This window comes from Cebidichthys violaceus, unplaced genomic scaffold, assembly GCF_023349555.1.
Source record: "Cebidichthys violaceus isolate CVI_PGR_0920_01 unplaced genomic scaffold, fCebVio1.0.p SCAF_36, whole genome shotgun sequence".
In the NCBI taxonomy this organism is placed as follows: Eukaryota; Metazoa; Chordata; class Actinopteri; order Perciformes; family Stichaeidae; genus Cebidichthys; species Cebidichthys violaceus.
Window position 1 is genome coordinate 888,158 of NW_027176550.1, and position 27,811 is coordinate 915,968.

Sequence of the window (27,811 nt, forward strand, 5' to 3'; positions counted from 1 at the left end):
CTCCCTCCTCTCTCTCAGTCCATCTTGGTGGTTTTGTGCCTCCAGGGGTAGATCAGCTCCCCTACAAACAGTTTCTTGACGAGGGCGGCCCACGAGTCTTTGGGGAAGCAGCTGTAGGTCGGGGTGCGGTAGGTCTGGACCACGGTGCTGAACTTCAGAGGGTTGATCTGAGGAGGAGACACCGCAGAACAAACACGGACCATGTGACGGATTTGAGTCTGCTGTCGGATCAGCAGGTACAAAAACGAAGCAAATATAGAATTTAGAAATCCTGACCATCTCCTTCAAACTACATTTTACAGATTACATGTGAACGCGTCATAATTTACCTTCATTAAGTACTCATTTTCCCTGAGCAGAGCCTGAAGGCATCATAATGTAAGTGAAGTGAACATCAACTACGCTCCGTTACGTCACTGATGGGGAAGAAAACAAATCTGCTTTTGTTTACGTCCCGCCAGCAGAAACAACAATAAGACCTTTGTACCAGATCCTTCAGAATAAAAGCATCATTCTATAAACATTAACGGACACTTAAAAGTCCCCCACCAGACATGTTTTTAAGACTTATAGTTGTGTGTTTCCACGTCACACTAGTTGTGTTAAAGTGAGATTTAATGTGAGCTCAAAGAAAGATCACCGAGAAGGAACATTAAGAAAAACATAATGTAAAACCATCGCTACAAGTTCTACCTTTCAGATCTTTAACCCAGGAACAGAACATGAGCTCTTACCTCCATCAGCAGGTGCAGAGCCGTCCCCGGTTCTTCACACAGAACCCTGAACTTCACGCCCTCTGGAAAAGAGCAGCGATTAGATTCAGCTGGACTAGATTAAGTGCAGACTTGGGTTTTACGTGTTATAATGGTAGAAGCTGAAGCACCTGCCAGTCGGTGGGACCGAGTGAGGCGGAGGCCCACGGCGAACAGAGGGAAGGAGTTGATGAAGTCCACGCTGAGGTGGAGGACGCCCTGGAACAGAACCACCACCAACCGCAGCTGCAGCACAACGGGGACACACAGGCGTTAAAAACAAACACGCCCTGCTGCAAACAATCAGGGCCGGAGACGCATCTTAAAGGGTTCTGGATGTCTAATCATCTGTTTTTGGGGAAATGATCCTCGTTTTGCATGAAGTGGACACATTGAAACACACATTTCATGATCTATTTAAAGGTTAACTCCACCCACAATCTACTCATACGCCATGTAATGTCACCCACCGTGCATGTGCTACCATGTGACCGGACTTTGGGGTCAGAATTTATAATCATTTCCAGGGAAGTTTAAAGAGAACACCATGTGGTGCTTGTTGTCGTGTCTAGAGGAAGTAACCTGAGAGGAACTCAAGGACTCCATGAATCAACTCCGTGTTTTAAACGACTCTTCAGACTGTTCTTCTTCGGTGTGACGGATGCTGGCTGTGACTCAGCGGTCTGGACCGGCTTAAAGTGGATCGTGCTGCAGAAGAAGAAGAAGAAGAAGCGTCTCCTACCAGAGTGAAGACCAGGTAGTAGAGCGCTGTGGTGGGCAGCAGGAACAGCAGGACGGTGAACAGCAGCGTCCCAATGAAGAGCTGAAGACAACACACACTCACAGTAAACGTCCGTGTCTCCCTGTGAGGAGTGTGTGTGTGTGTGAGTGTGTGTGTGTGTGTGTGTGTGTGTGTGTGTGTGTGTGTGTGTGTGTGTGTGTGTGTGTGTGTGTGTGTGTGTGTCACCTGGTCCAGGTCGTAGGAGCAGGAGTCCACCCTCTGTCTCAGGACGTTCCACTTCTTCCCTCTAAAGAGCCTCCAGAGAGACGAGAGGCCGTAGATCTTCAGACAGTACAACCTGACGGACACACGGACACAACGCCGTCAACAGCACTGGTATATGAACGTAATGTAATAAACATAATATAAGATAACATAACATTATATAACATAACATAATATAACATAATATAATATAACATAATATAATATAAATATAACATAACATTATATAACATTATATAACATAACATAATATAACATAATATAATATAACATAATATAATACAAATATAACATAACATTATATAACATAACATAATATAATATAATATAACATAATATAATATAATAAAACATAACATAATATAACATAATATAATATAAATATAACATAACATTATATAACATAACATAATATAACATAATATAATATAATATAATAAAACATAACATAACATAATATAATATAACATAATATAATATAAATATAATGTAATATAACATAATATAATATAACATAACATAATATAACATAATATAATATAATATAATAAAACATAACATAACATAATATAACATAATATAATATAAATATAATGTAATATAACATAATATAACATAACATAATATAACATAATATAATATAATATAATAAAACATAACATAACATTATATAACATAACATAATATGACATAATATAATATAATAAAACATAACATAACATTATATAACATAACATAATATAACATAATATAATATAATAAAACATAACATAACATAATATAACATAACATAATATAATATAAATATAACATAATATAACGTAACGTAATACAAAAATATGAAATGATTATAATAATAATGACTACTTAGAATAATCTCATAATACATAATACTACTATAATAACTATAATAATTATAATGAATAGATTATAAAGAAAAGATGGCAAACATTCCAAACACTCACCCTGTTCTTAAATATGTAAAGACAATGACAGCAGGACCATAAAAACAACATGGATCTGTTTTCATCTCTAAACTAAACATTCGATATCATCTCAGCTCTCCTGACCTTTGACACATGAATACAACAGGACTCTGTACTCAGATCTGGGAGCAATGGAAGCTAAACATCTGGGAGTTCTGACCCGTTAGGAGGAGCTGTGAGGACAAATACATATTCTAATTGAACATAATCTAACATCATAACCCTAAAGAGACACAGAGAAGCTTCTGCAGAAGAGCAGCAGCTGTAACTCGTCCTCTCTGTGAGGAAGGAGCAGTGTGGTCACAGCAGGAGGTGCTTTTAGGTTCTGACAAAGCTCCTCAAAGCTCCTCAAAGCTCCTCAAAGCTCCTCAAACTGAGTCAAACGCTCCAAGAGCTGCTGGAGCACAAACATGAGAGAGAGGCTGATGCTTCATTCTGCACCACAGCCCAGCTATCTTTAGAGCAGCTGCATAATTCAGTCAGTCCTCTCTCCTCACATCCACGAGCTTCATCACAGCGCTCAGCCTCCGTCACCCAGCGCACCCAGAGGCTTCATCACAGCGCTCAGCCTCCGTCACCCAGCGCACCCAGAGGCTTCATCACAGCGCTCAGCCTCCGTCACCCGGCGCACCCAGAGGCTTCATCACAGTGCTCAGCCTCCGTCACCCAGCTCACCCAGAGGCTTCATCACAGCGCTCAGCCTCTGTCACCCAGCTCACCCAGAGGCTTCATCACAGTGCTCAGCCTCCGTCACCCAGCTCACCCAGAGGCTTCATCACAGTGCTCAGCCTCCGTCACCCAGCTCACCCAGAGGCTTCATCACAGCGCTCAGCCTCCGTCACCCAGCGCACCCACAGAGGCTTCATCACAGCGCTCAGCCTCCGTCACCCGGCGCACCCAGAGGCTTCATCACAGCGCTCAGCCTCCGTCACCCGGCGCACCCAGAGGCTTCATCACAGCGCTCAGCCTCCGTCACCCGGCGCACCCAGAGGCTTCATCACAGCGCTCAGCCTCCGTCACCCGGCGCACCCACAGAGGCTTCATCACAGCGCTCAGCCTCCGTCACCCAGCGCACCCAGAGGCTTCATCACAGCGCTCAGCCTCCGTCACCCAGCGCACCCACAGCTACAGCTACAGCTGTCCACATGACAGGGAGTGGAACGACCGCGATTCAGTGAGAAGAAGAAGAAAAAGAAGACTAGTAGTCTGATCTCCAGACAAGATTTACCAGTAGAGACATGTCTCTACTGTCTTTACTGTCTCCACATGTCTCTACTGTCTTTACATGTCTCTACTGTCTTTACATGTCTCCACATGTCTCTACTGTCTCCACATGTCTCTACTGTCTTTACATGTCTCTACATGTCTCCACATGTCTCTACATGTCTCCACAAGTCTCTACATGTCTCTACAAGTCTCTACATGTCTCTACATGTCTCTACAAGTCTCTACATGTCTCTACAAGTCTCTACATGTCTCTACAAGTCTCTACATGTCTCTACATGTCTCTACATGTCCCTACATGTTATGAAATTAAACATTGATCAGCTGATGGTGACACACTTTAAACTATATTTACATCTTTGCTCCAGGATATTATTAAATTCCAGATTCTCTCCAACTTTTGAGCTTTTCAACCGGAGTCGATGTTCCACAATTCAGACAATCTGTTTTCTTCTTTTCAGGTGATATCTAATCGTCTTTTAATATGTTCAAATATATCAATAAATGAAATGAATAGCGGTAAAGAGCAGAGCGACTGAAGGAAACAACTTGAAGCACTGAATTCTGTTTTACTGCTGACTCAGTTATGCAGCAGTGACGTGAAACAGAACATCCTGTTCTGCAGGTCGGATGGTTTATGTGTTGTCGTATCGTCTGTTCGTAGTCAACAACTGACTGAAGTGAGAAGCTTTGTGTTTATGTTTGAAATATAAAAACAAATAGGATGAACTACAGAACCAGAATGAAGAGAAGGATTCACTGCAGCAGCAGCAGCAGCCGACAGAATCATGAATGTCTCTGAACTGTCCCGTGGTTGAAGGAACAACCAAAGACAGAAGTCTGGAGACACTCCAGGTTAAGACGCTGCTGCACGGAGGAAACGCCGTCTGACTCGACCACGCGGCCTCTGATGGTCAAGGAAGTGCATTCATTCATTCATTCATTCATTCATTCATCAGATTGTTTTTCTTCTCATGTGTTGTGCTGTGTCATCAGTATTTAATAATCATGTCTTGCTTTAGTTGGACCTCACTGTTGTTTTGAAAGGTGCTGTATAAAATAAAGCTTCTATTACTGTTTCACTCTCCTATAGATGAAGGAACTGTACCGATCCCTTTGTGTCCTCACGTCCACCCAACCCCCACAATGTCCCCCAGAAAGGACAAAGCGAGACACTGACGTACAGGTGAAGAAGAACCTCATCAAACGAGAGGACAGAGGAAGAGAGAGGGTGTGAAAATACGCCCCCTGCAGGGGATTTAAAGGAACATCTCACGTAACACTATCTTACTGTTCATTGCACCTTGTTTACATTTGTTTACACTACTTGTACTAATATGTTTCTATCGTGGAACCACATGTTCCCTCCTGTTCTTGTATTCGTTCCTTCTCTTAGTTTTGCTCAGCGACCAGGCTGCAGTGTGTTTCTCTGAACTTATCTTACTTCATAGTGACACGCTATTCTGTTGTTAAGGTGAATTTGCAGCGACGCCTGACGGAGTAAATGCAGTATTGTGTCATAAACTGCAGAACCAGTGTACTAAAGAATACTACAGTACAATACAGTACATACAGTATATCTCTATATCGATTCTGTCAGCGCTACTCGAAACATTCAGAAGATATAAAGTTACACACTTCTACAAGCTCCCGACCAGGAGAGTCTTCAGAGAATCTACCGGCACAACACCTCTAAGAGGCTCCTCGTGTATTCACCACGTGTCTCACCTGGACACATGTCTCACCTGGCTCCGTAGACGTAGAAGCAGTAGATGTGGAAGGTGAGCAGGGCGACCATGTCAGAGAGCAGCGAGAGGGCAAAGGTCAGGCCGAAGCAGGCCGACAGACCTCCGTACCACAGGATCCCCTCGATGAAGGGGGACATCAGGCGGATGTAGCCTGGAGGGAGACAGGGGGGAGACAAGAGGGAGACAGGGGGGAGACAGGAAGGAGACAAGAGGGAGACAGGAATGAGACAAGAGGGAGACAGGAGGGAGACAGGAAGGAGACAAGAGGGAGACAAGAGGGAGACAGGAAGGAGACAAGAGGGAGACAGGAAGGAGACAAGAGGGAGACAAGAGGGAGACAGGAAGGAGACAAGAGGGAGGCAGGAAGGAGACAGGAAGGAGACAAGAGGGAGACAGGAAGGAGACAAGAGGGAGACAGGAGGGAGACAGGAAGGAGACAGGAGGCAGGAGGCATGAAGGTGGATCAAGCCTCTAGCTGAGCTCTGTGTTCTGAACTCTGTGTTCTGTGTTCTGTGTTCTGAGTTCTGTGTTCTGTGTTCTGTGTTCTGTGCTCTGTGTTCTGAGTTCTGAGCTCTGTGTTCTGAGTTCTGAGCTCTGTGTTCTGAGCTCTGTGTTCTGAGCTCAGCTCTGTGTTCTGAGCTCTGAGTTCTGAGTCATGTGTTCTGTGTTCTGAGTTCTGAGTCATGTGTTCTGTGTTCTGTGCTGAGACTCACTGATCCACAGGTGAATGTGATAGAGGAAGAAGCGGCCCAGGACCTGGTCCAGGGCCCGGTTCATCTTCAGCCCAGCGGGAGCTCCCATCAGCCACTGCAGCAGCTCCTCCAGCTCTTTAGCCACATGCTGAGGAAGAACCACACAGTTAAACGTCAACACATCTGCTCATGCTGTCTGTTACTTACTTCAACTAAACCTAAACTTTGTGGCAGAAACTACATCCCGTAAACACTGAGTGGCCTCTTTGAAGACAGAAGTGGACAACGTTTTGCACTCGTTATGTCAAGACCACAACTTACAAATATAATTATTTTAATATTAATACATTATTGATTTGTTTCACTCACAAAGAATGAGTTTAATTTCATCATCTTGATGTTATTTGTTCTGTTTGTAATCAGTTTGAAAAGAGGGCGCCGATTTAAAGATGCTTTCGTTAATGTTATTATTGATATATTATTATTATTATTATTGATATTATTGATATATTATTATTATTATTGATATTATTGATCTCAGTAAAGAAGTCGTACGTCAGCAGCAGGAACCACAGTGTTGGCCAACATGGAGATGTGGTCGTCTCTGTAGAGCCACCAGATGAGCAACATGCCGAGAGACATGTCCACCAGGAACGACACCACCATGTTCGCTTTCCTGCAGAGAGACAGATAGACGGAGAGAGAGACAGAGAGACAGAGAGAGAGACAGAGAGAGAGAGAGAGAGAGAGAGAGACGGAGAGAGAGAGAGAGAGAGAGAGAGAGAGAGAGAGAGAGAGAGAGAGAGAGAGACGGAGAGAGAGACGAAGAGACAGAGACAGAGAGCGAGACAGAGAGAGAGAGACAGAGAGATGGAGAGACAGAGACAGAGAGCGAGACAGAGAGAGAGAGACAGAGAGAGAGACAGAGAGACGGAGAGACAGAGACAGAGAGAGAGACATGTAGTGTCACTGGTTCATCTTTGTCTGACAAATGAAGACAATTAAAACAGCATAATTCAAGACAAACTAGAATATTAAAATACAATAACAAATACTCAATCAGAAATATAGATACAGTGCAGTAACAACTTGTATATGTAACATGTAAATGTTGAAACAGTCACCTGATGAAGTGCGTGTGGCCGGCGGCCGGTTTCGCTGAGCTCAGCGTCATCATGTGTTCGGTTCTGTAGCTGAGCTGCACACATGTGGACAGCTTAGAGGACAGGAAGCGCAGCGGGAAGAGGCTGAAGATCCTGAGGAGGAGATGTGACGATGAGGATCATGAGGATGAGGATAATGAGGATGAAGATCATGAGGATGAAGATCATGAGGATGAGGATCATGAGGATCATGAGGATGAAGATCATGAGGATGAAGATCATGAGGATGAGGATCATGAGGATCATGAGGATGAAGATCATGAGGATGAAGATCATGAGGATGAGGATCATGAGGATGAAGATCATGAGGATGAGGATCATGAGGATGAGGACAATTAGGATGAAGATAATGAGGATGAAGACAATGAGGATGAAGACAATGATGAAGACAATGAGGATGAAGATAATGAGGATGAAGATAATGAGAATGAAGACAATGAGGATGAAGATAATGAGGATGAAGACAATGAGGATGAAGACAATGAGAATGAAGACAATGAGGATGAAGACAATGAGGATGAAGATAATGAGGATGAAGATCATGAGGATGAAGATCATGAGGATGAAGATAATGAGGATGAAGATCATGAGGATGAAGATCATGAGGATGAAGATAATGAGGATGAAGACAATGAGGATGAAGATCATGAGACTGTTTAAAGTGTCGCTGCCTCTCAGAACTGAGACGTCTCCAATCTATTGACAGAACACTTAATTGATCTCTAGAAGAAACATTCATATATGCTACAGTGAAAGCAGCACAATTAAACATAAACACGTATATTTATGTTGTTCTCCGTCTGGGCTCCTCCCTGCTCACCGGGCGGTACAGAACCAGGTCCAGATGGAGAGCAGCCAGCTGAGGAGCATGCAGAGCGGCACCGAGGCCTGTTTCAGCAGCTCCACGACGATGCTCGCCTCTCGGCCGTCAGACTGCCAGTGAGTCGACTTCAGAGGACCGTCATCGTACCGGTCCAGGAAGAACAGAGGAGCACTGCCAGCCACCGACTGGAACATCTGGACCAGAGGAGGAGGAGGAGGAGGAAGAAGAGGAGGAAGAGGAGGAGGGAATGAGAGAGGAGGAGGAGGAGGAGGAAGAAGAGGAGGAGGATGAAGAGGAGGAAGAGGAGGCGGGAATGAGGGAGGAGGAGGAAGAAGAAGAGGAGGAAGAGGAGGAGGGAATGAGGGAGGAGGAGGAGGAAGAAGAGGAGGAGGATGAAGAGGAGGAAGAGGAGGAGGGAATGAGAGAGGAGGAGGAGGAGGAAGAGGAGGAGGGAATGAGGGAGGAGGAGGAAGAAGAGGAGGATGAAGAGGAGGAAGAGGAGAAGGAGGAAGATGAAGAGGAGGAGGAAGGGAGGAGGAGGAAGAGGAGTAGGGGGAGGAAGAGGGGAGGAGGATGAAGAGGAGGAAGAAGGAATGAGGGAGGAGGATGAGGGGAGGAGGAAGAGGAGAAGGAGGAAGATGAAAAGGAGGAGGAGGAAGAGGAGGAGGAAGAGGTAGAGGAGGAAGAGAATGAGGAGGAGGAGGAGGAAGGGAAGAGGATGAAGAGGAAGAGGAGGAGGAAGCGTAGGAAGAGTAGGATGAGGAAGATACACTTGACTTCCTGCTCACATGGACTTGTAACCTTTCACACATCGTCCTCTGGAAACATGTCAGGTCAGGTTTTTGATAATGTCATAAACAGTAAACTTCATTCTTATTCTTCCATTCTGGATTTTAGTTTTGCTGCATTATGAGAGAAACAACAACAGAGACGTCTGTCCTGCCAACGTTGGAACAGATCTGATCACATAGAAGACTCTTCTGTCTCTACCTGTCTCAGCTCGGACGGTGGATCCGGTTTGGGGTCAGGAACTCCGTTCTCGACGGGGTGAAGCTGAGAGAACATCACCTTCTTCTGCTCGTAGTGGACGAAGATCACCTTCTCCTCCTCCTCCTGCTCCTCTTCATCACCTCCCTCAGCCTTCTTTTTCGTTTCCCGCTGAATGACTTTTCCATCTGCTCAAGACAAAGATGAATCCACTGCTGATAGTTTTCTTTACTTCCTTGAACAGAACGTCCTGCTGAGGTTTATTAAATACTCGACACAGAGAAGAAACTAAATCAAATAAATGAGTGATAGAAACTGTGAATCAATGGTCAATATTCACCCAAAACCATGAAATGATTAACAGTTGAATTGATTCTTGTCTCCTATACTTCTTATATATATATATATATATATATATATATATATATATATATATATACTTCCTATCAGAGACCTCCAGTCCTGCTGTATGAACCCAGCGGACCTCAGTCTGAGGGTCTTACTCTGGTCCCGCTGGAGGACCTGGCAGGTGAAGCCCGTCTTGCCCAGCTCGCGGTTGATCTGGAGCCAGCGCTCCTGGGGGAAGATGGTGCTGAGGTCTCTGAGGAAGCTCTCCATGCCCTCCTGACCGTCTTTGGGTAAACTCCAGGAACCCAGCACCGACAGCTCCCCCCTGCTCTGAGCCTTCATCTGGGGGGCAAGAAGAGGGAGGAGGAACGAAGCAGTGTGTGCCTCATTTCAGTACCAGAAACCTGAACTGTCACATGACTACATGAGAGGTTAAATCTGACCCTGATCCAGACCGGAGGTGTTGCGCGGTGCTGCACTGACCTGCTGGACGTACTGCTTGACCTGTCCCGGGATGAACGGGTAGTGGATGACCGCCAGCACCACGGCGGACTCATGGCCGGAGATCCAGCGGCCGACCAGCAGGCCGCTGTCCGCCCGGTTACAGCACTGCGGGAAGAAGACCTTCAGCACCATGACGTCAGAGAAGCTCAGCTCTGAGGACCCGAGGAGGAGAAACATCCAGCTCAGGTTACACCGAATTATTATTATTATAGAAAAGAACAATGTGTTCCTCCATCTCTCAATCATTCCTGATGTATTAAGAAGTCTCTTGAGATTAAATGAGATATTTTTGACATAAATTGGGATCATTGAAATGAAACAAGATGTCAAACAAACTGACTGTTTAAATCACTGAAAATGAGAACATCTACACGTCTGTACTACTACTACTACTACTACTACTACTACTACTACTACTACTACTCGATGTTGTATTGGCACTTCTTAAATAAGAACTTTACTAGAGTACAATTTTGAGGTACTTTTATTTTACTTGTGTTTTCTACTTCTACTCCTCAACATCTCAGAGACAAATACTGTTTATTGAACTCCACTACATTTATTTGATTCAGATGAATAATAATAAATATAATAAACAAATACATCATGATTTATTATTATAGATATAAACAAGTACACTACAAGATAAGCCCCACATTCACCAGCTTACATTACAGTAGTGTAATCATTATTATTATCCAATAATACAATATTCTTTTATATTATAGTACTTTTACTATAAGTATATTTTGATGCTAGTACTTTTGTACTCCAGCCATATTTTGAATGCAGTACTTTTACTTGTAGCAGAGTACTTCTACACTATGGTATTTTACTGAAGTAAAAGTTATGAGTACTTCTTCCACAACTGCCCAAATTTACAGACAACAAAACATCAAGAATACTTAAAAACGTGTATTACACTGTAATAACAAAGCGTTATAATCGCTGTGTATAATAACACCTGGTGTATTAAAGGTCATCCCGTTAGTAAAGAGTGACTGTGAGGCAAACGGAAACAAACGGCACGAGGCGGTTGACCTACTTCTTATGACCTCGACATTATTGAATATCTCGCGTGTAGCTGTGGCAACAGAGAGAGCTCGAGGCACCTATTGATGCCTGTGACGTCAGTGGCTTCAGATTTAGCGCAAAACAAAAGCGTTAAATTACAAATAAAATATGTTCCTGTTCATTTAAAACGGCACGTTAATTAAAATGACCACTTGAGTCCATCGGGTTAATGTGTCAGATTTAGCCATAAAGGCTACTTTTCATCTGCAATAAGACACATTTAAATATAAGAATGATGACGCTACATCGTCTCGCGGAGAGGTATGAGTAACGTGTGTAACGACAGTATGGACACCAGATTAAAAAAACAAACATTATTTACCTTCTTTAACACCGACAGAAGCGTTCACCCTCCATTCGTAACGTCGAGTAGAGTTCAGCTAAGTCGCCATATTGTTTGTTGACAGTCCTTTGCATAAAATGCTCCGGTGAGAAACACAACGTTCATGTGTGATGTTCCGGTTATCGTCGTACATCCGGTCGAGTTGTATTTAAAAACTAACGGTGTAAACTAATAAACTCCAGTTGGACTATTACCACCCCAAGTACAACATTTTGTTTATTATAATATCATACTTTTCTCTTGTCGACTCTCTCAAATGTGCTTTGGATCGCTTCAGTTTGGTCAATTTGGTTTTTAGTGTTCACCGGAAGTTGCATTCAATCTTTCACAATAAAACTGTAGCAAAAATGTAGGTGAACAAAACATTCAACACATGTTAACACATGGCAACAGGAGTCTGGGGACAGTTTTAGTGGTTTACAGCAGGTTTACTGATGAAATAATATACACAAATAAATATATATTTAAATCAAATATTATGTTAACCTTAAATAACATATATCTCTTACCTTTGTAAAGTCTATGTTACTATATTTGTGGACCAAATCTTCTGGCCATAATTTTTGTATTTGTTTACCATGACCACTACAGTTTATTATTTAATTCCAATTTTGTTTTGCATTTGACCTTTAAAGCAGTTTAACTGTACATCAGTGACAATATGGAGTGATATGTTTATTATATGTAATTAACATAAAAAGACATATGTATTTATGTTTGGACCTACAGCATGTCTGTAAGTCAAAAGAAATATTTTCTGTTTTATGAAAAATTAGAAAAGTAAAAATCCTTTAGTGCAACTACTTTGTTGTCATTATTACATTAGATAGATTATGATCAAAATCTGAATAATCATTAAGCATTAGAACAAGGAAATTGATTGAAAAATCATGTACAATACTGCTACTACTACTGTTACTACTACTACTAATAATAATACTAATATGCTTGTTACTCACCACTGTCTGCTGCTGTCAGAGAATGAGGAGTTGGCCCAACTGTAAAGAGATTTATCTCCTCCTGCGGTGACGCAGCAAGAGAAGAGCGGGAGAACTTACAACGGGCTAAAAATAACAAGAAATATTACTGACAGATTATTAACTTCATAACCTTTAACTCTTAAATGACTTCCCACATGACTGATAGTCAGGGGAGATAAAAAAAAATAGCTATTTTAGCTTTGTGTGTTAAAACAAAACAGGGTTTAAACATTGTTATTATTATTTTATTATTATTTTTATTTTTATATGTATGTATAAATTAAAAAATAAATATATATATATATATATATATATATATATATATATAAATCCATGAAATATCCACGAAATAAATGTAAAAATAAATAAATAAATAAATTTAAAAAAATAATGATTATTTTTATAATTCATTTAATAAATACTTTTTTTTTATTTCATGGATTTTTTTTCAGATGTGAAGTTGTTGTTAATTATATGTATATATATAAAATATACTAATACGTATAGAAAAACTCCACTACCCAGTAGTGTAGTTCTAGCGCGATGCCTTCTGGGTAATCAGGAAGTAAACACGAACACGATGAGAGAGAACATGGAGCGGTCAGAGCAGAGCCGAGCCTCAGGCAGCAGCAGAGACAATGAGGCGGATGTGTTACGGGACTTTGAGGAGTCCTTCTTCGCTATGAGTCGTCTGGTGTCTTTTCCCTGGACCGTGAGTACCACCGATACACAGACCTCATTCATTCATTCATTCATTAATGTCTGTGTCTCTTCGTGATTTGTGTCAGAATGTGATTCATATTCTTTCGCCTGAACATTACAGGCGATGCGTTCTTGTTGATTTGTTTAAAATGTCTATTTAATAACGGCCGATTTTATTTAAATTCAGTGATTTTATTTGTCACGAAAAAGGGTGTACTAAAACAAATTGTGTGATATATCGAGAATATACATGTATGTATGTATATATATATATATATATATATATATATATATATTTAAAAAAATCACAATTGATTAAATTATGTATATATTCCATATCAGTCTTTATTGATGTTCTGTTAAATAGTAGTTAAAGGAAGAATGCTGAAAGTAAAGTTAATATTGTTGTATTATTTAAGTCAAAATGATGATAATAAAAAGTGGAATAAAAGTCAAAATTGTGAGATTAAATCCATAGTTCTGAGAACAAACAATATCATTTCTGACATTTTATGAATAAGTATATTAGCAAATACTCATTAAAGGCATAAAACAGCTTCATAGTTTCTAACTGACCATTTCTACATTTCAGTTTTTAGAAAAAGAGCTTGAATGCAACAAATCGTCTCATCTGATTTCAGACATCCTGAAACAGGTCAGTCAGCCGGCACACAATGATGTCATGATGTCACGATTTCATGATGTCATGATCATAAAACAGTCATCAATGAAATAATCAACGGTGAATCTTTTGTGTTCTTTTCACAGACGTGTCTTCACTCTCTGTGCCGGAAGTTTCCTCCTTCAGTCGGATACAGGAAGCTGTTCCTCTCCGAGCTCATCAGACGGGTCTGTCTGTCTGTCTGTCTGTCTGTCTGTCTGTCTGTCTTGAAACTAGAGATTGAGACCATAAACTCATGTTTACAATGTTTACTGAGGGAATAAATCAAGAGAGAAGTAGAGTCATTTTAGACTAGACTTCTATACAACCAGAGGAGTCGCCCCCTGGTGGACACTAGAGAGAATGCAGCTTTAACCCACAAGATGTTCCACTCTGGACTGAATCGTTGGACCGACATCACACCAGAACCACGCTACAGATGTGCTCGTTAGAGTGACGCGGTTCCTCTCGTGTCTCCACAGCAGGAGGCCGCGGGCTGCGATCCGCTGGACGAGCTGTACGACGCTCTGGCCGAAGTGATCAGCGCTGAGGACTCGACCGAGTGCTACAAAAGCTACATTCTGGTACCGAACCTGCTGCACCGTTCACCAGATCACAGCCGGGATCCCCGTGGTGCCGATGACTAAACACACACAGATGTATTTACCTCATAGAGGACCCCTTTATGATCCTCATGTGGATCCTTCTGGTTGTTCCAAAGTTAAGGCTCAAAATTAATAGTGTTTTTGCCGTCAGGACCCCTCGTCTTTGGAACGACCCGCCTGAGGAGATAAAACTTTTAAATCACTTCTTAAAACACATTTTTACAGACTGGCTTTCTTACAAAATAATTCAAATTCAAATTTTACAAAATTATTTAAATTTTACAAAATAATTTAAATTTTACAAAATTATTTAAATTTTACAAAATTATTTAAATTTTACAAAATTAAAATTTTATTTTTACAAAATAATCTTATAAAATAATTTTTTATATTTTTTTACAAAATAATTAAAATTTTACAAAATTATTTAAATTTAAATTTTACAAAATAATTCAAGTTTAAATTTTACAAAATAATTTAAATTTTATTTTTACAAAACAATTTAAATTTTATTTTTACAAAATAATTTACATTTTACAAAATAATTTACATTTTACAAAATAATTTACATTTTACAAAATAATTAAAATTTAAATTTGTATCGATAGTTTTGTTTGTTGCTATATAAAGTTATTATTATTATTATTGACATGTGGGTGTTGTTTCTCGCCCTGCAGCCCTGCGGTGAAGCGGTCAGTCTGCTGGAAAACGTCGCTCTGATCTCAGGTGGGACCACCGGTCTGGTGACGTGGGACGCCGCTCTCTACCTGGCAGAGTGGGCTCTGGACCACCGGCAGACCTTCACCGGCAGGTATCCTAAAACTCCTAAAAACCAGCACGAGAAGAACGACGCAGATGAGAGAAACCGTTTGTTTATGGCCGCGTCCCTCAACTCTTTTTTTAACATCCGTTCCCTCGGCGTCCTCCGGTCTGCAGGACGGTTCTGGAGCTGGGCAGCGGCGTGGGTTTGACCGGCATCACCATCTGCCGCTCCTGCGGCCCAAACAGATTCGTCTTCAGCGACTATCACCCCCGAGTCCTGCAGAAGCTGAGAGACAACGTCCGGCTGAATGGTCTGACCGAGCGGACGCCTCGGACGGTCGGCGTGGAGGAGCTGGACTGGACCTCAGCGACGGAGGACCAGATCACTCAGATCGGGGCCGACACCGTCATCGCTGCAGGTCAGAGTCCAGAGAAGTCCAGAGTTCTGATCCGTTGTGAAGGATCGATATCAGAGATGAAAACACGGAGACGGAACCAAAAGAATGAGCTGAAAGATCAGGACTGAACGTCTCTATTCTTTAAAGCCTCCCGCCTCGTTCAGATGCAGATGTTTCCTCCCTCCTGTACAGATGTGGTGTATGACCCAGATGTTGTAGAGGGTCTGGTGGAGGTGCTCTCTAAGATCCTGAGGTGTTCGTCTCCGGAGGTCTTCATCTGCTCCACCATCAGGAACCAGGAGACGTACACCGGCTTCAAGCAGCTGCTCGGTGAGACGGGAACGTCGGCCTGTCTTTATGAAAGAGGCTGGTGTGGTTTTATTTATTATTTCTACTTCTGGATGCTGTTAACTGACTGAAAGTGTTTTTATTTTGACAGAAAAAGCAGGAATCGTCCATCACGTGATCACAGGAGCCGTCAGCCGAGTGTTTCCTTACGACAGACTCTCTGCTGTAGAAATGATCAGACTGTTCAGGTGACAATAAAGATTTTATTTACAAATGTACATCGTATCAAAGTCCTTTTTACACACTGAAGTAGAAACACACACACTGGAATGAAAAGGCTCGTTATTAAGGTCTTTGTAATAAGCGTTAGTTAAAAGGTAATAAGGCTGTTATAACTTATATTATGTGTTAATAAGACTATATAAGTGTTGACAGCATTATGAACTTGTTTGTTGGATAAGACATTTATAAGCACTTATTGAAAACTTGTTACAGTTTATAGACTTATTATGAACATTAATAAAAGCTTTTAACATCTCATACTTGTTATTAATAACATTATTACACAACTAACTTACCTATTATATCACGTTAAACCTTTATTAAGCTATTTGTTGTTGCATTATTAAGATGAATACGTACTTTATTATACATTTATTATCAGTTAACTTTTTGCAGGGACCGGCTTTGAGACACAACTGTTAATAAATGTATAATAAAGGATTTATGACTCTTAATAAAGACACATAAAAGGTTAGTGAACAACGAAATGAAATGGAATGTGTTTGTAAAGCTATTATAAACAATTATAAAATACTCAAAGCTTTATTATTTATTCATATGTTAAGTGTCTAAACTGCTAAAACTTTTATTTTAAGTGCTTACAAATGCCATATTATCTAATAATAAATATGTTTATAATGCTTGTATTAACATTTATAGCGTTATTAACACAATGTTAATAAGAATCTTATAAGGGCTTTATTACCTTTTAACTAACGCTTATTACACAGACCTTAATAGAGAGCGTTACTGTTTTTTAGTGTTGCTAATAGACTTGAATCTTCTTCAGTGAAACAGAAGAAGCTCCTTCTGTCTTTCATCCCAAATATTATAACGCGACTCCTCAGCTGATATAACTAAATTTAGACGCATTTTATTCTGAAAGTATCAGCGTTGGCGTCCAATCAGGGAGCCGCGATCAGTGGCAGGACGTTCTGGTCCCAGTTGTCGTCCCAGTTGGGCCCTCTGCTGGTCTGGAGGTTCCTCCTGAACGCTCCCAGTCTGCCGTCTGAACGGGGAAACTCCGAGAGCAGAGACTGGAAACACACAAAGAGATGATGAAATACTGAAATACGTCTGAAGTCCAGCCATCACTGCTGTCCCTTTAACTTGTCAGCTCTCTGCAGTGATGCACAGGTGTACTCAGGACCCGGTGACATCACTGGTGGGTGTGGTTAAAGGTGGACCGGGGAGAGTTTAAACATTCTCAGGAGTTTCCTCTCACCTGGAGCTGCTCAGCGAGCTGCTGAGAGTCTCTGAAGATCAGTCCGTTCTCCTCGTGCTTCACCAGCTCGTGTAGACTGAGGAGAGAAAAGCATCTCTAACGGTCTGCACACAGAGTGTGTGTGTGTGTGTGTGCGTGTCTGTGTGTGTGTGTGTGTGTGTGTGTGTTCACCAGTTGAAGTGGATGGCACAGACGGGCAGACAGCAGCCGAACATGTCGACCACCTTCATGGGGAGATCCAGACCGCTGGAGGACTTGTGGAGACAAACACCCAGGTCTGCTGAACCTGAAACACACACACACACACATTATCTACAGTACACACACACACACACACACACACACACACACACACACACACACACACTATCATTAGACAGTATTCTTCTCACCCAATAAGACGGGATAGTCTTCGGCCTCCAGCCAGGGAGTGCAGATCTCCACATGCTCCAGATGCAGAGAGTCAATCAGCTTCCTGTAGTGATCCTTCTGAGGACCTTTACCTGCACACACACACACACACACACACACACACACACACACACACACACACACACACACACACACACACACACACACACACACACAGTCAAGTGGAGCTGTCTTTAAAGGAGACCTGTGGACAGACATGAGGCAGCTGTTACCTGTGATCACACAGACTAGAGACGGCAGAGAAGCTCCTCCTCTGATGAAACCTTCGTACTCTGTTGAGAACAAAAGCAGCAGATGAGAAACACGCTGAAGAGCTCCGTGTTCAGCGCCGGCGGTTTGAAGAAGTTCTCGTACCTTTGAGGGCCTCCAGGAGGACGGAGAAGTCCTCGTCCTCTGTGGAGACAGGAAGTGATAGAGGTTAGAACGTTAGAGAGGAACCCGCTTTGTTGGAGGTTCAGACTGTTTGTGAGAAGTGGACATAGTCGCCGTGACGTCTCTCGTTCTGTTCCCTTAGTGTCTCCTCATCTCACCCGTCCAGCTGGTGCTGCTGAGCAGCAGCGCCGGTCGCTCCGCCCTCAACGTCACCGTGTCATCAGTGAGGTCACGGACTGAGAAAACGGTCCTCTCCTCCTCCTCATCTTCATCCTCACACCTGTGGAAACACACAGCAGGTGAGTCAAGTAGTTCAGGGTAAACTAGTGCAGCGCTACAGCTGACTGGACTCTTCATCTCTGAATGAACTGAAGAGCGATGAAGCGATGGACCCACACGAGTCCATGTGTTCTAACAGAGCTGCAGTCATGGAGCTGCTCCTCACCGTCTGCTCTGGAACTGAGGATGAGTGTCGGCCAGTCTGAAGAAGAGCTCGTGCTGCAGCTCCAGAGGAGTCTCTCTGAAGACGGAGGGCGGCCGGTCGTACAGAGTCGTCGCCCTGAAAAACACCAAAAAAATAAACGAGACAAAACCGGTTCAGAGGGTTTCATCTTCCAGCTCCCGGTCAGGTCGGTTGGACGGATACGATTTTTATTGTTGTTTCAGACCATATTCCACCGGAGCGATTGTCTGCAGAACTTCATTTCTGCGATATAAAACTCGACAAACGTTACCGGATGCCCCAGTTGTTCTGCAAGTCGTCCTTCATCGCGGCGGTGACACACAGGTGGTGAGCGGCCAGAGGACCGAAGACGTGCTCGTACCTGGAGGAGGAGGAGGAGGAGGAGGAAGAAGAAGAAGTCAGGATCACAAACCACGGATCCCGTTGTCGGTCGGCGCTCCGGTCGGTCGGTCGGTCGGCCTCTCCTCTCACCAGCGAGCCAGCCGGACCAGCGGGTGCGTCTCTCCGAGGCTCAGCGCCATGATGGTGAAGCCGTAGTTGTGCCAGTCGATGACGAACCTGCTGCCGCGCAGGACGCACACGAGCCAGGCCACCGCGATGCCGGGCAGCCCAGGAGGATTCTGGGATACGATATCGTTAGCATCGGACAGAAGGGCGGCGTTACGTTCACCGTGTACAAGTACTTCTAGGTAGTATAATTAATGAATGTAATACAGAATATGTAAAGTACACCGACGTGAGTCCGGTACCTGCATCAGTATGTGAGACTGAGTCTCCGTCTTCAGCAGCACATGAAGGAGCTGAAGACTCTGAAGAACCACCTTCGTCACATATCTGAAGACCTTCGGTCCAACTGAAGAGACACAAGACAGTGAAGGACAGTACACACTGTACTACACCTCAGAGGTACACACTGTACTACACCTCAGAGGTACACACTGTACTACACCTCAGAGGGACACACTGTACTACACCTCAGAGGTACACACTGTACTACACCTCAGAGGGACACACTGTACTACACCTCAGAGGTACACACTGTACTACACCTCAGAGGTACACACTGTACTACACCTCAGAGGTACACACTGTACTACACCTCAGAGGGACACACTGTACTACACCTCAGAGGGACACACTGTACTACACCTCAGAGGTAACTATTGTAAATTTTACTTATAGTACTTAAAGAACATTTTGCTGAAAACACGTTGGCTTGTACTGGAGTATTTCCACAGTATAGTATTAGTACTTGTACTGCAGTACCTTGAACGCCTCTCACGTCTGAGATGGGCTCCATCGTTATCTTGTCTTCTCTCAGAACGTCTTCATGAGGCTTCGTCTCTAGAAGACAGACATCAGAGAAACAATACGCTTCTATTAATCCTCATTATCTATACAAATCAATCAATTGATTAATTAATCGATCAATTAATCAATTAATGGAGGAAATGATCACCGGATGAATCCATCATGAAAACAATAATTAGTTAATAATTCTAAATTATCTCCAGTTGAACCAAAAACAATGAAATCCTGTTTTTACACGAATGAGTAATACTCTGATAGAATATATCACAGTACAACAGTCACAGTTTAAATACTTTAACTACATTGTACTGATTATACTGACAAACTTCAACTGAAGGAGCATTTTACTGTAACAGAGTATACTGTGTGCTACGAGTACTTTTAATGTAATAGAGTATTTTTACTCCATCTCTTACTTTTACTGAGTATTTGTACAGTGTGGTATTAGTACTTTTATTGTATCAGGGTATGTTGACACTGAGGTATTAGTACTTTATTGTAAGAGTGTATTTTTGCACTGTGATACTAGTACTTTACTGAGTATTTTCAGTGTGGTATTAGCACTTTTACTGCGTGTTATTAGTACTTTTATGTAACAGAGTACTTGTTCACTGAGGTATTGGTACTTTACTGTAACAGAGTACTTGTACAGTGTGGTATTAGTACTTTTACTGCACTAAAGGATGTGAATACTTCCTCCAACACACTGTGTATTTCATATTCTCATATTATTAGAATAAGTTACTTGTTTGTGTACTTCCTGTCGCTCTGTGACACTTTTATCAATAAAGTTTATTGATAAACAGCCTCAGCTGAAGTCTTGTGGAGACACAGAGATGTGAGGGAAACAGGTGAATGAATGAATGAATGACAGCGTGAAGCTTCATTCTTACCTAAAAACCCGACAAACGTAACGTGGTATCCGTGTTTGCTGAGGGACAGAGCGTGATACTGCATCCGAGGACTGCGACCCAAATCCCCCAGCACCAGCACGCACACCCGCCGCTCGGTCCGGTCGTCCCGCCGCCGCAACCACCACAGCAGCGACACCAGCAGTCCGGTCACAACGGCCAGAGACACGACCGGACACGCTACGCCCGAACCGGCGGCATAAACAGCGATTAAAACGGACGAAATCACCGCAAACGCGGCCAGAGAAGCCGCGCTGGTGCAGCGCGTCGCCATGTTTGTTTGTGCTCAGTGATGACGTGGCTCAGCGGAAAAGGAGGAGCTTCAGGTTTAAAGGGACCGCGGACTTTATGGTGCGTTCAAAGTACGACGAAGAATATGGTCATCACACCACAAATATATGATTAACAATAAAATAAGAGATTTATTTTTTAATAAATGTATAGATTGTATTATTGTTGTCATCATCTGGCAGAATTATCTGAATCCATTGATTCTATTTGTGTTTTTTATTGTGATACTTTGTTATATATAGCCTATTGTACTTTGTTGTATTATATTGCATATTTGTGGTATTTAAGCAAAGTACTGGAGGGGCAACAAAGCAGTTTACTGCACAATGTATGTTGAATATGGGACAAATACAAACTGTCACTCATCTATTTTGAAATGTTCAATCTGCCTTTATTATTTCCAATTTCTCAACAGGAATGAAAAGGACAAATTCAACCTGATAAATCTCATCATTTTTGTTGTCAAACATATAGAAAAATGTATGAAAAGAAGGTCAAATGAGAGAAACAGGCGAAACAAGCTTTCCTAAAATGTCCAGAATATTCAGAATATTCAGGACATTAAACATAATGCTGCACACAGCAGAATGACATCATTGTTGTGGCAGAATGAAGAGGAGAGACGCTCTTGGAGTTGCAACCAGCGGGGATCGTTCATTCATGTGTTCACAGTGACAAGTTCACAACAGATCCAAAGTGTCAGAGTTCTTATACGTCTCACTTTGACACCTTCTAGCTCTAACCCTCACTACGTCACACTCCACCAATCAAAACCAAACTCATCTCTCATTGGGTCACGCTCTCTTCCTCTTGTCTGGGTCAGGCAGGTCAAATCATATCTGTACCTTTCTGGGAAATGTTTTCGTATTTTGTCCCAATTTTCCTGGCATGATTTTGAACTACTGTTTACTTTATCACAATGTTGTGTTTATCTTTTCACACTCATATCTTTTAAATATCCTCCTTTAAACACCTCTCACAGTTTATGAAAGCAATATGCTGCGTTCAAAATAACTGGTTTTCTTTGCACTTTTGTTTAGTTAGTTAATTTAATATTCTATTGTATTGTATATATTGTACCTATTATTAATGCTGATGTAGCGAAAACAGTTCCCCTTGTGGGATTAATAAAGTAACCATCTATCTATCAAATGATATGAGGTCATATACAATTATTCTTCAACAGAACATCTAATGAAACACTGAATACATAATATGGTGGTCTCCTGGAACAATGTGATGAATAACTTTAAAGTTTAGATTTCGTAATGACAGCCTCTGTGACGTCATGTGACCCCCCCCCCCCCTCCTCCCCCTTGCTAGAGGAGACACAGCTTGTCCTCCTCCCTCCTCTCCTCTCTCCTTGTTTTCTGTCCCGGACACCTTCAAACACACACAGCGGACAATCCGAGCGAGAACATGCGGGCCGCGGGGCACCAGCTGGCCGCAGCGCTGGCTCTGTTTGCCGCAGTGTTGACCGGGTCGCGGGCGGAGGTGATCGATGACATCCTGAGCAGCCTCACCCGGGGAGCATCCTTCCTGGAGCGGCAGCACGAGCACATCAACCTGGACGGGGTGGTCGGGTTCCTCATGCTGCAGGGTACGTAAACACGGTCCGGGCTGCAGGAGGAGACTTGCTCCTCTCGGCTGCAGGAAACATCTGGAACATATCTGCGGTTTGTTTTTGTCACGGGTTCAGATAAAGTGGTTTACTACTACTAATAATAATACTACTACTGTTACTACTACTACTACTACTACTACTAAAACTAGTCACTGGTCAAGTGGATCGACCCTGATTATTATAGGAAGTTTTCAAACCAGACGGATATAGTCCCTTATTTTAGTTTTTAAGGTTTAGTGGGACACTGAATGTTTTTTCTATTAGTTTTCTCCGAATGCTGCTATTACTAAAAATGTGTTGTTATTATTATTTTAACATAGTGGAAAAGTCAGAGGATCACCAAAGTCAATAGGATTCATTCTCTGGGGAACATGAATGTCTGAACAAAATGTTCATGTCAAACCATCTAACAGTTGTAGAGATATTTCAGTCTAAACCACAGTCTGGAACCTCATGGTTGCACTAGAGGAAAAGTCAGAGGATCACCAAAGTCAGTAGGATTCATCCTCTGGGGATCATGAATTTCTGCACGCAATTTCACATTTTGTTGTATGACCATTGACATTGGCACAAAGCACTGCTGAGGCTGAATGAATGTGGTCATAAACCAAAATATTGGACACATTAACATGTTTGACCTCATGGTGGCGCTAGAGGAAAAGTCAGAAGATCAACAAGTTCAGTAGGATTCATCCTCTGGGGATCATGAATATCTGCACAAAATGTTCATGTCAATCCATCTCATAGTTGGAGAGATATTTCAGTCTAAACCACAATCTTGAACCTCATGGTGGCGCTAGAGGAGAAGTCAGAGGATCACCAAAGTCAATAGGATTTATCCTCTGGGGAACATGAATGTCTGAACAAAATGTTCATGTCAAACCATCTCATAGTTTTAGAGATATTTCAGTCTACAGTAAACCTCAATCTTGAGCCTCATGGTGGCGCTAGAGGAGAAGTCAGAGGATCACCAAAGTCAGTAGGATTCATCCTCTGGGGATCATGAACAAAGTTTCATATCAAACAGTTGTAGAGATCTTTCAGTCTAAACCTCAACCGTGAACCTCATGGTGGCGCTAGAGGAACAGTAGGGTTCATCCTCTGGGGAACACATATTATCTTTGTTTGTGTAACGGTTGTGTTTCCTCTGATCCTGATTCTGTTGTTTGTTTTTTTTGCGTCCCAGCTGAGCTGAAGGAGGCCGTTCGGACGTGGCCTCACAGCGACCCGGTCAGCTGGGCTCAGAGAACCACCGCCGTCGCTCTGGTCAGACGTCTGGACCAAAGCTTCAACAAGGCCGTCGCCGCGCTGCAGCAGAACGACCCCAAATACTACAGAGGTGAGGGGGGGGGGACTTCATTACCCAGAGGCCCTGTGGTGTGAAGACGGAACGGGAAACAAACGCTTTAACTCAGCCAAATGTTCAGAACTCTACAAGTACAACACCTTTAATTAACTAACTACTTTACATACTTTTACTTAAGTTGTTTGTACTTGCAGTGGGGTATTTTCACAGTGTGGTGTTAGTACTTTGACTGCAGTAAAGGATCTGAATACTTCTTCCTGCACTGACTGTATTATATGGGATCAGAGGTTGACTCCTAACAGTCTCTCCCGTCCTCTCCCAGAGTTCGAGCCCCTGCTGTCGTGGAGCTTCTGGCTGGTTCCTCAGGAGTGGAGCTCCACGGACCGCAGCCTGGTGTATCCCTCCACCATGACCACGGAGTGCTACGACGAGCAGCTCAGCGACAAGTGTCTGACGCTGCTGCTGGGAACCTGGTACGACCGCACACACACACACACACACACACACACGCACACACGCGCACACACACACACACACACACACACACACACACACACACACACACACGCAAAGAAAGCAAGCAAAGAAAAGAACAAAGAAATAATTTCTATCGCTGTGCCTCCTGCTCTGGTAAAAAAAACAATAGGCCCGCCCAGGTGCATGCTGGTCCTGTATCTGCCTACTCATATATATATGTATATATAACCACAGTGTTACTCAATTCATAAACAAACGGATCAGTAACTGTTTATGATTCTTTAATTCAAGAACCAAAGATGCTCTTCATGGTTTTCTCTACAGATCAGATGACTACATATAGTGTTTCATTTCAATTCAAACCACATTCATTTTTAGTTTGAGGGTTTGTTTTTACATTAATATCTTCCCAAAGTTGTACTCATTGCCGGTGTTTTGGTTAAATTGTAATTCAATCTAAAGTAAAGAATTCAAAATGAAACATTTTGTAATACCGTGGTTTCAGTGAGAGGGAACTGACGCGTCGTCTTCTGTCCTGAGCAGGAAGATGAACGGGACGCCCTGCATCGTCACCAAACCCTGCCGGGACACCATGACTCGCTTCGGCTGTCCACACTACTCGCTGTCCCACCAGCTGCTCTACTTCATGATCGGGAGAATGGTGAGGCGGCTCGCTCCGGTTTGACAAGTTCTGCATTTATTCTCTAATTTCTAAGATGCTTCATAATATAAGGAGATAAAATCACAGGAAACAGTTGAATGGGATTCTTTTTATAGGGAATATTCAGATAAATCATCCCCTGCTTTATGGTCTGTTTGACTCTAAATGGAGCATAATGTACTAAATGAACATCATGCTGTATTGAAGAAGACTGTAAACTAGAGATTGAGACCATAAACTCATGTTTACAATGTTTACTGAGGGAATAAATCAAGAGAGAAGTAGAGTCATTTTAGACTAGACTTCTATACAACCAGAGGAGTCGCCCCCTGGTGGACACTAGAGAGAATGCAGCTTTAACACTTGAAGCTCTGACTTCACTCTAAAGAACCGGAGGTTGCCGTCTGGTTTGATCTGCATACACAGTTGCTGGTAGATGTATCTCTGATGTTTGGAGGTTTCCCCCTGCTTCCGGTCTTTATGCTAAGCTAAGCTAACAAGCGTTGGCGTCGATGTTCTCGATGATCGATCGCACTCTTTACGTCCTCGCCTCATCTGGCTCTCTGGCGTCTTTGTGTTTCTCAGAGAGGCTGCACCAACCTGCTGAAGGGCGACACTCGAGCGTCCCGAGCCAACATGACGGAGAGCAACTACCAGAAGATCTTCTGCTCCAACATGATGAAGACCAACCAGGACATCATGAGGGACGGTCTCACCGAACAGACGGTGGACATCTTCATGGAAAACAGTGGGTCTCTATCACCTCTCTCTCCTCAGACTTTTCTCCTTCTCTTTAGTTGTGTTCCTAAACATTTTCACTGATTTCAAACTGCTTATGTTTTGCATGTTTGTGCTCGTCAGTTAAGAAACTTGTATCTCCAGATCTGGTGATTTTCATCTTTTCAAAATGGATTTTGGAAGTCCTTAAACTCATAAAGCTCTTTGCTAAGCTAAGTCTCACTACATTAACCTGCTGTCAAGGCTGCAACTAATGATTATTCTTATTAATCATCCAATTATACTTCAATTAAAGGTACAGTGTGTAGCATTTACTGTTAGGGGGATTTATCAGCAGAAATATATTATGATATTCATAACGTTGTTTTCATTAGTGAATAATTAATAATCGCCTGAAACAATTGTTGTGTTTTCGTGAGCTTAGTATGAGCCCTTCATATCTTCACAGGGAGCAGGAGGCGGAGTCCGCCACGATGAGTCGCCATGATTCTACTGTAGCCCAGAAGGGACAAACCAAACACTGGCTCTAGAGAGAGACTTTCAGGTTGTTTCACGTTACCTGAAGGCCACCGAAGTTCTGTTCACGCTTAGAACGAGAGGAGTGAGCGAAGGAGTGGTCAGTTGGTTGTAAAGTGCAACTTCACCACTAGATGTCACTAAATCCTACACACTGCTCCTTTAATGTAATCGTAAAAAATGTAAAAAAAAGGTTGAATCAGAAGCTGAACGTTTTTTATAAATATATCTCTAAAAGGATCCAGCAGGTGGTGAAGGTGTCGCTGAACGTCTCAGAGTGCGTCGACTGACCCAAGTTGCTCTTCTCTCCGTCCACAGTCCTGATTTGTGGACTGAGCGGTTTCTCCGACTTCTACGAAGCCGATTGGCTGCAGCACATCCTCCGGCTGCAGGACGAGGAAGTGGGCTGCTTCGGGAGAGACAGTGAGTGAGAGGATTTAACGTGTGGTGCGAAGGAAGGCGGTGTAGGTTACTAGGTCGTCGCCTGGAGGATGACGACGAGGAAGAGTTGATCTTCTCTGTTTGCGTCCTCAGAGAGCATCATCTCTCAGATCATCGGAGACGAGCTGCTGGAACAGATGCAGCCTCACAGGAGAGTGAAGAGGAGGGAGAAGATACTCCCAGGTAGCTTTACATCTGCTGTAATATATAATATATGATATAATATGATATAATATGATCCACTTCTCTAGTTTCACTATCTGTACTTTTTACTGTTGAATCAGAAGTCATTTTACTGTCGATACTCGTTGACTTTCATCTCAGTGATAGTTTGAATGCTTTGACTCGTAATGAAACGTATCAGAGGATTTTATGTTCGATGTCTTTAACGTATTCTCTCTCTCCCCCCCCCCCCCCCCCCCCCCTCTCTCTCTCTCTCTCCCCCCCCTCTGTCAGACGGCTGCTCCAGTCACATGACAGCGGTGGCGGTCGGTACTCTGGGAGGATACCTGAACTACTACCTGACTGAACAGGACATAACGAAGAGGCCGCTCTCCTGAACGGACGGTGAGGTAGAGACGGACGGACCCCCCCCCCCCCCCCCCCCCCCCCCGACACAACACGTTGCTTCACGAACACGAGTCGTAAGATGACGACGATGCTTAATAACACAACGCTGGGATGTTGCTGTTGCTGTAGACCTTTATTTCTCTTC

General features: G+C 42.9%; 4 protein-coding genes across 4 annotated transcripts; 2 read left to right on the forward strand and 2 right to left on the reverse strand.

Moving 5' to 3' along the window:
- Positions 1-11,714, reverse strand: pigq (phosphatidylinositol glycan anchor biosynthesis, class Q). The gene is made up of 14 exons (XM_068725691.1): positions 11,630-11,714; positions 10,213-10,385; positions 9,885-10,071; positions 9,385-9,569; positions 8,392-8,588; positions 7,533-7,664; positions 6,964-7,084; positions 6,430-6,556; positions 5,714-5,867; positions 1,720-1,831; positions 1,495-1,575; positions 884-998; positions 735-796; positions 1-167 (listed from the first exon to the last, which is right to left on the reverse strand). The coding sequence occupies exons 2-14, from the start codon at positions 10,363-10,365 to the stop codon at positions 15-17; spliced, it is 1,779 nt and encodes a 592-aa protein (XP_068581792.1). The 5' UTR covers positions 10,366-10,385; positions 11,630-11,714; the 3' UTR covers positions 1-14.
- Positions 11,715-13,221: 1,507 nt separating this feature from the next.
- eef2kmt (eukaryotic elongation factor 2 lysine methyltransferase) lies at positions 13,222-16,350 on the forward strand. Its single transcript, XM_068725819.1, has 8 exons — positions 13,222-13,342; positions 13,925-13,987; positions 14,101-14,181; positions 14,476-14,577; positions 15,276-15,409; positions 15,535-15,779; positions 15,951-16,088; positions 16,198-16,350. The coding sequence occupies exons 1-8, from the start codon at positions 13,223-13,225 to the stop codon at positions 16,296-16,298; spliced, it is 984 nt and encodes a 327-aa protein (XP_068581920.1). The 5' UTR covers position 13,222; the 3' UTR covers positions 16,299-16,350.
- Positions 16,296-21,316, reverse strand: alg1 (ALG1 chitobiosyldiphosphodolichol beta-mannosyltransferase). The gene is made up of 13 exons (XM_068725818.1): positions 21,025-21,316; positions 20,087-20,164; positions 19,570-19,673; positions 19,292-19,440; positions 19,092-19,181; positions 18,803-18,916; positions 18,516-18,637; positions 18,340-18,378; positions 18,198-18,257; positions 17,946-18,056; positions 17,725-17,839; positions 17,554-17,629; positions 16,296-17,365 (listed from the first exon to the last, which is right to left on the reverse strand). Exons 1-13 carry the CDS (start codon positions 21,314-21,316, stop codon positions 17,234-17,236), a joined length of 1,482 nt encoding a protein of 493 aa, XP_068581919.1. The 3' UTR covers positions 16,296-17,233.
- A 1,388-nt stretch (positions 21,317-22,704) lies between these two features.
- Positions 22,705-27,800, forward strand: cunh16orf89 (chromosome unknown C16orf89 homolog). Its single transcript, XM_068725741.1, has 8 exons — positions 22,705-22,933; positions 24,144-24,296; positions 24,586-24,736; positions 25,284-25,401; positions 25,987-26,149; positions 26,974-27,078; positions 27,190-27,279; positions 27,553-27,800. The coding sequence occupies exons 1-8, from the start codon at positions 22,753-22,755 to the stop codon at positions 27,654-27,656; spliced, it is 1,065 nt and encodes a 354-aa protein (XP_068581842.1). The 5' UTR covers positions 22,705-22,752; the 3' UTR covers positions 27,657-27,800.
- The last annotated feature ends 11 nt before the right edge of the window (positions 27,801-27,811 follow it).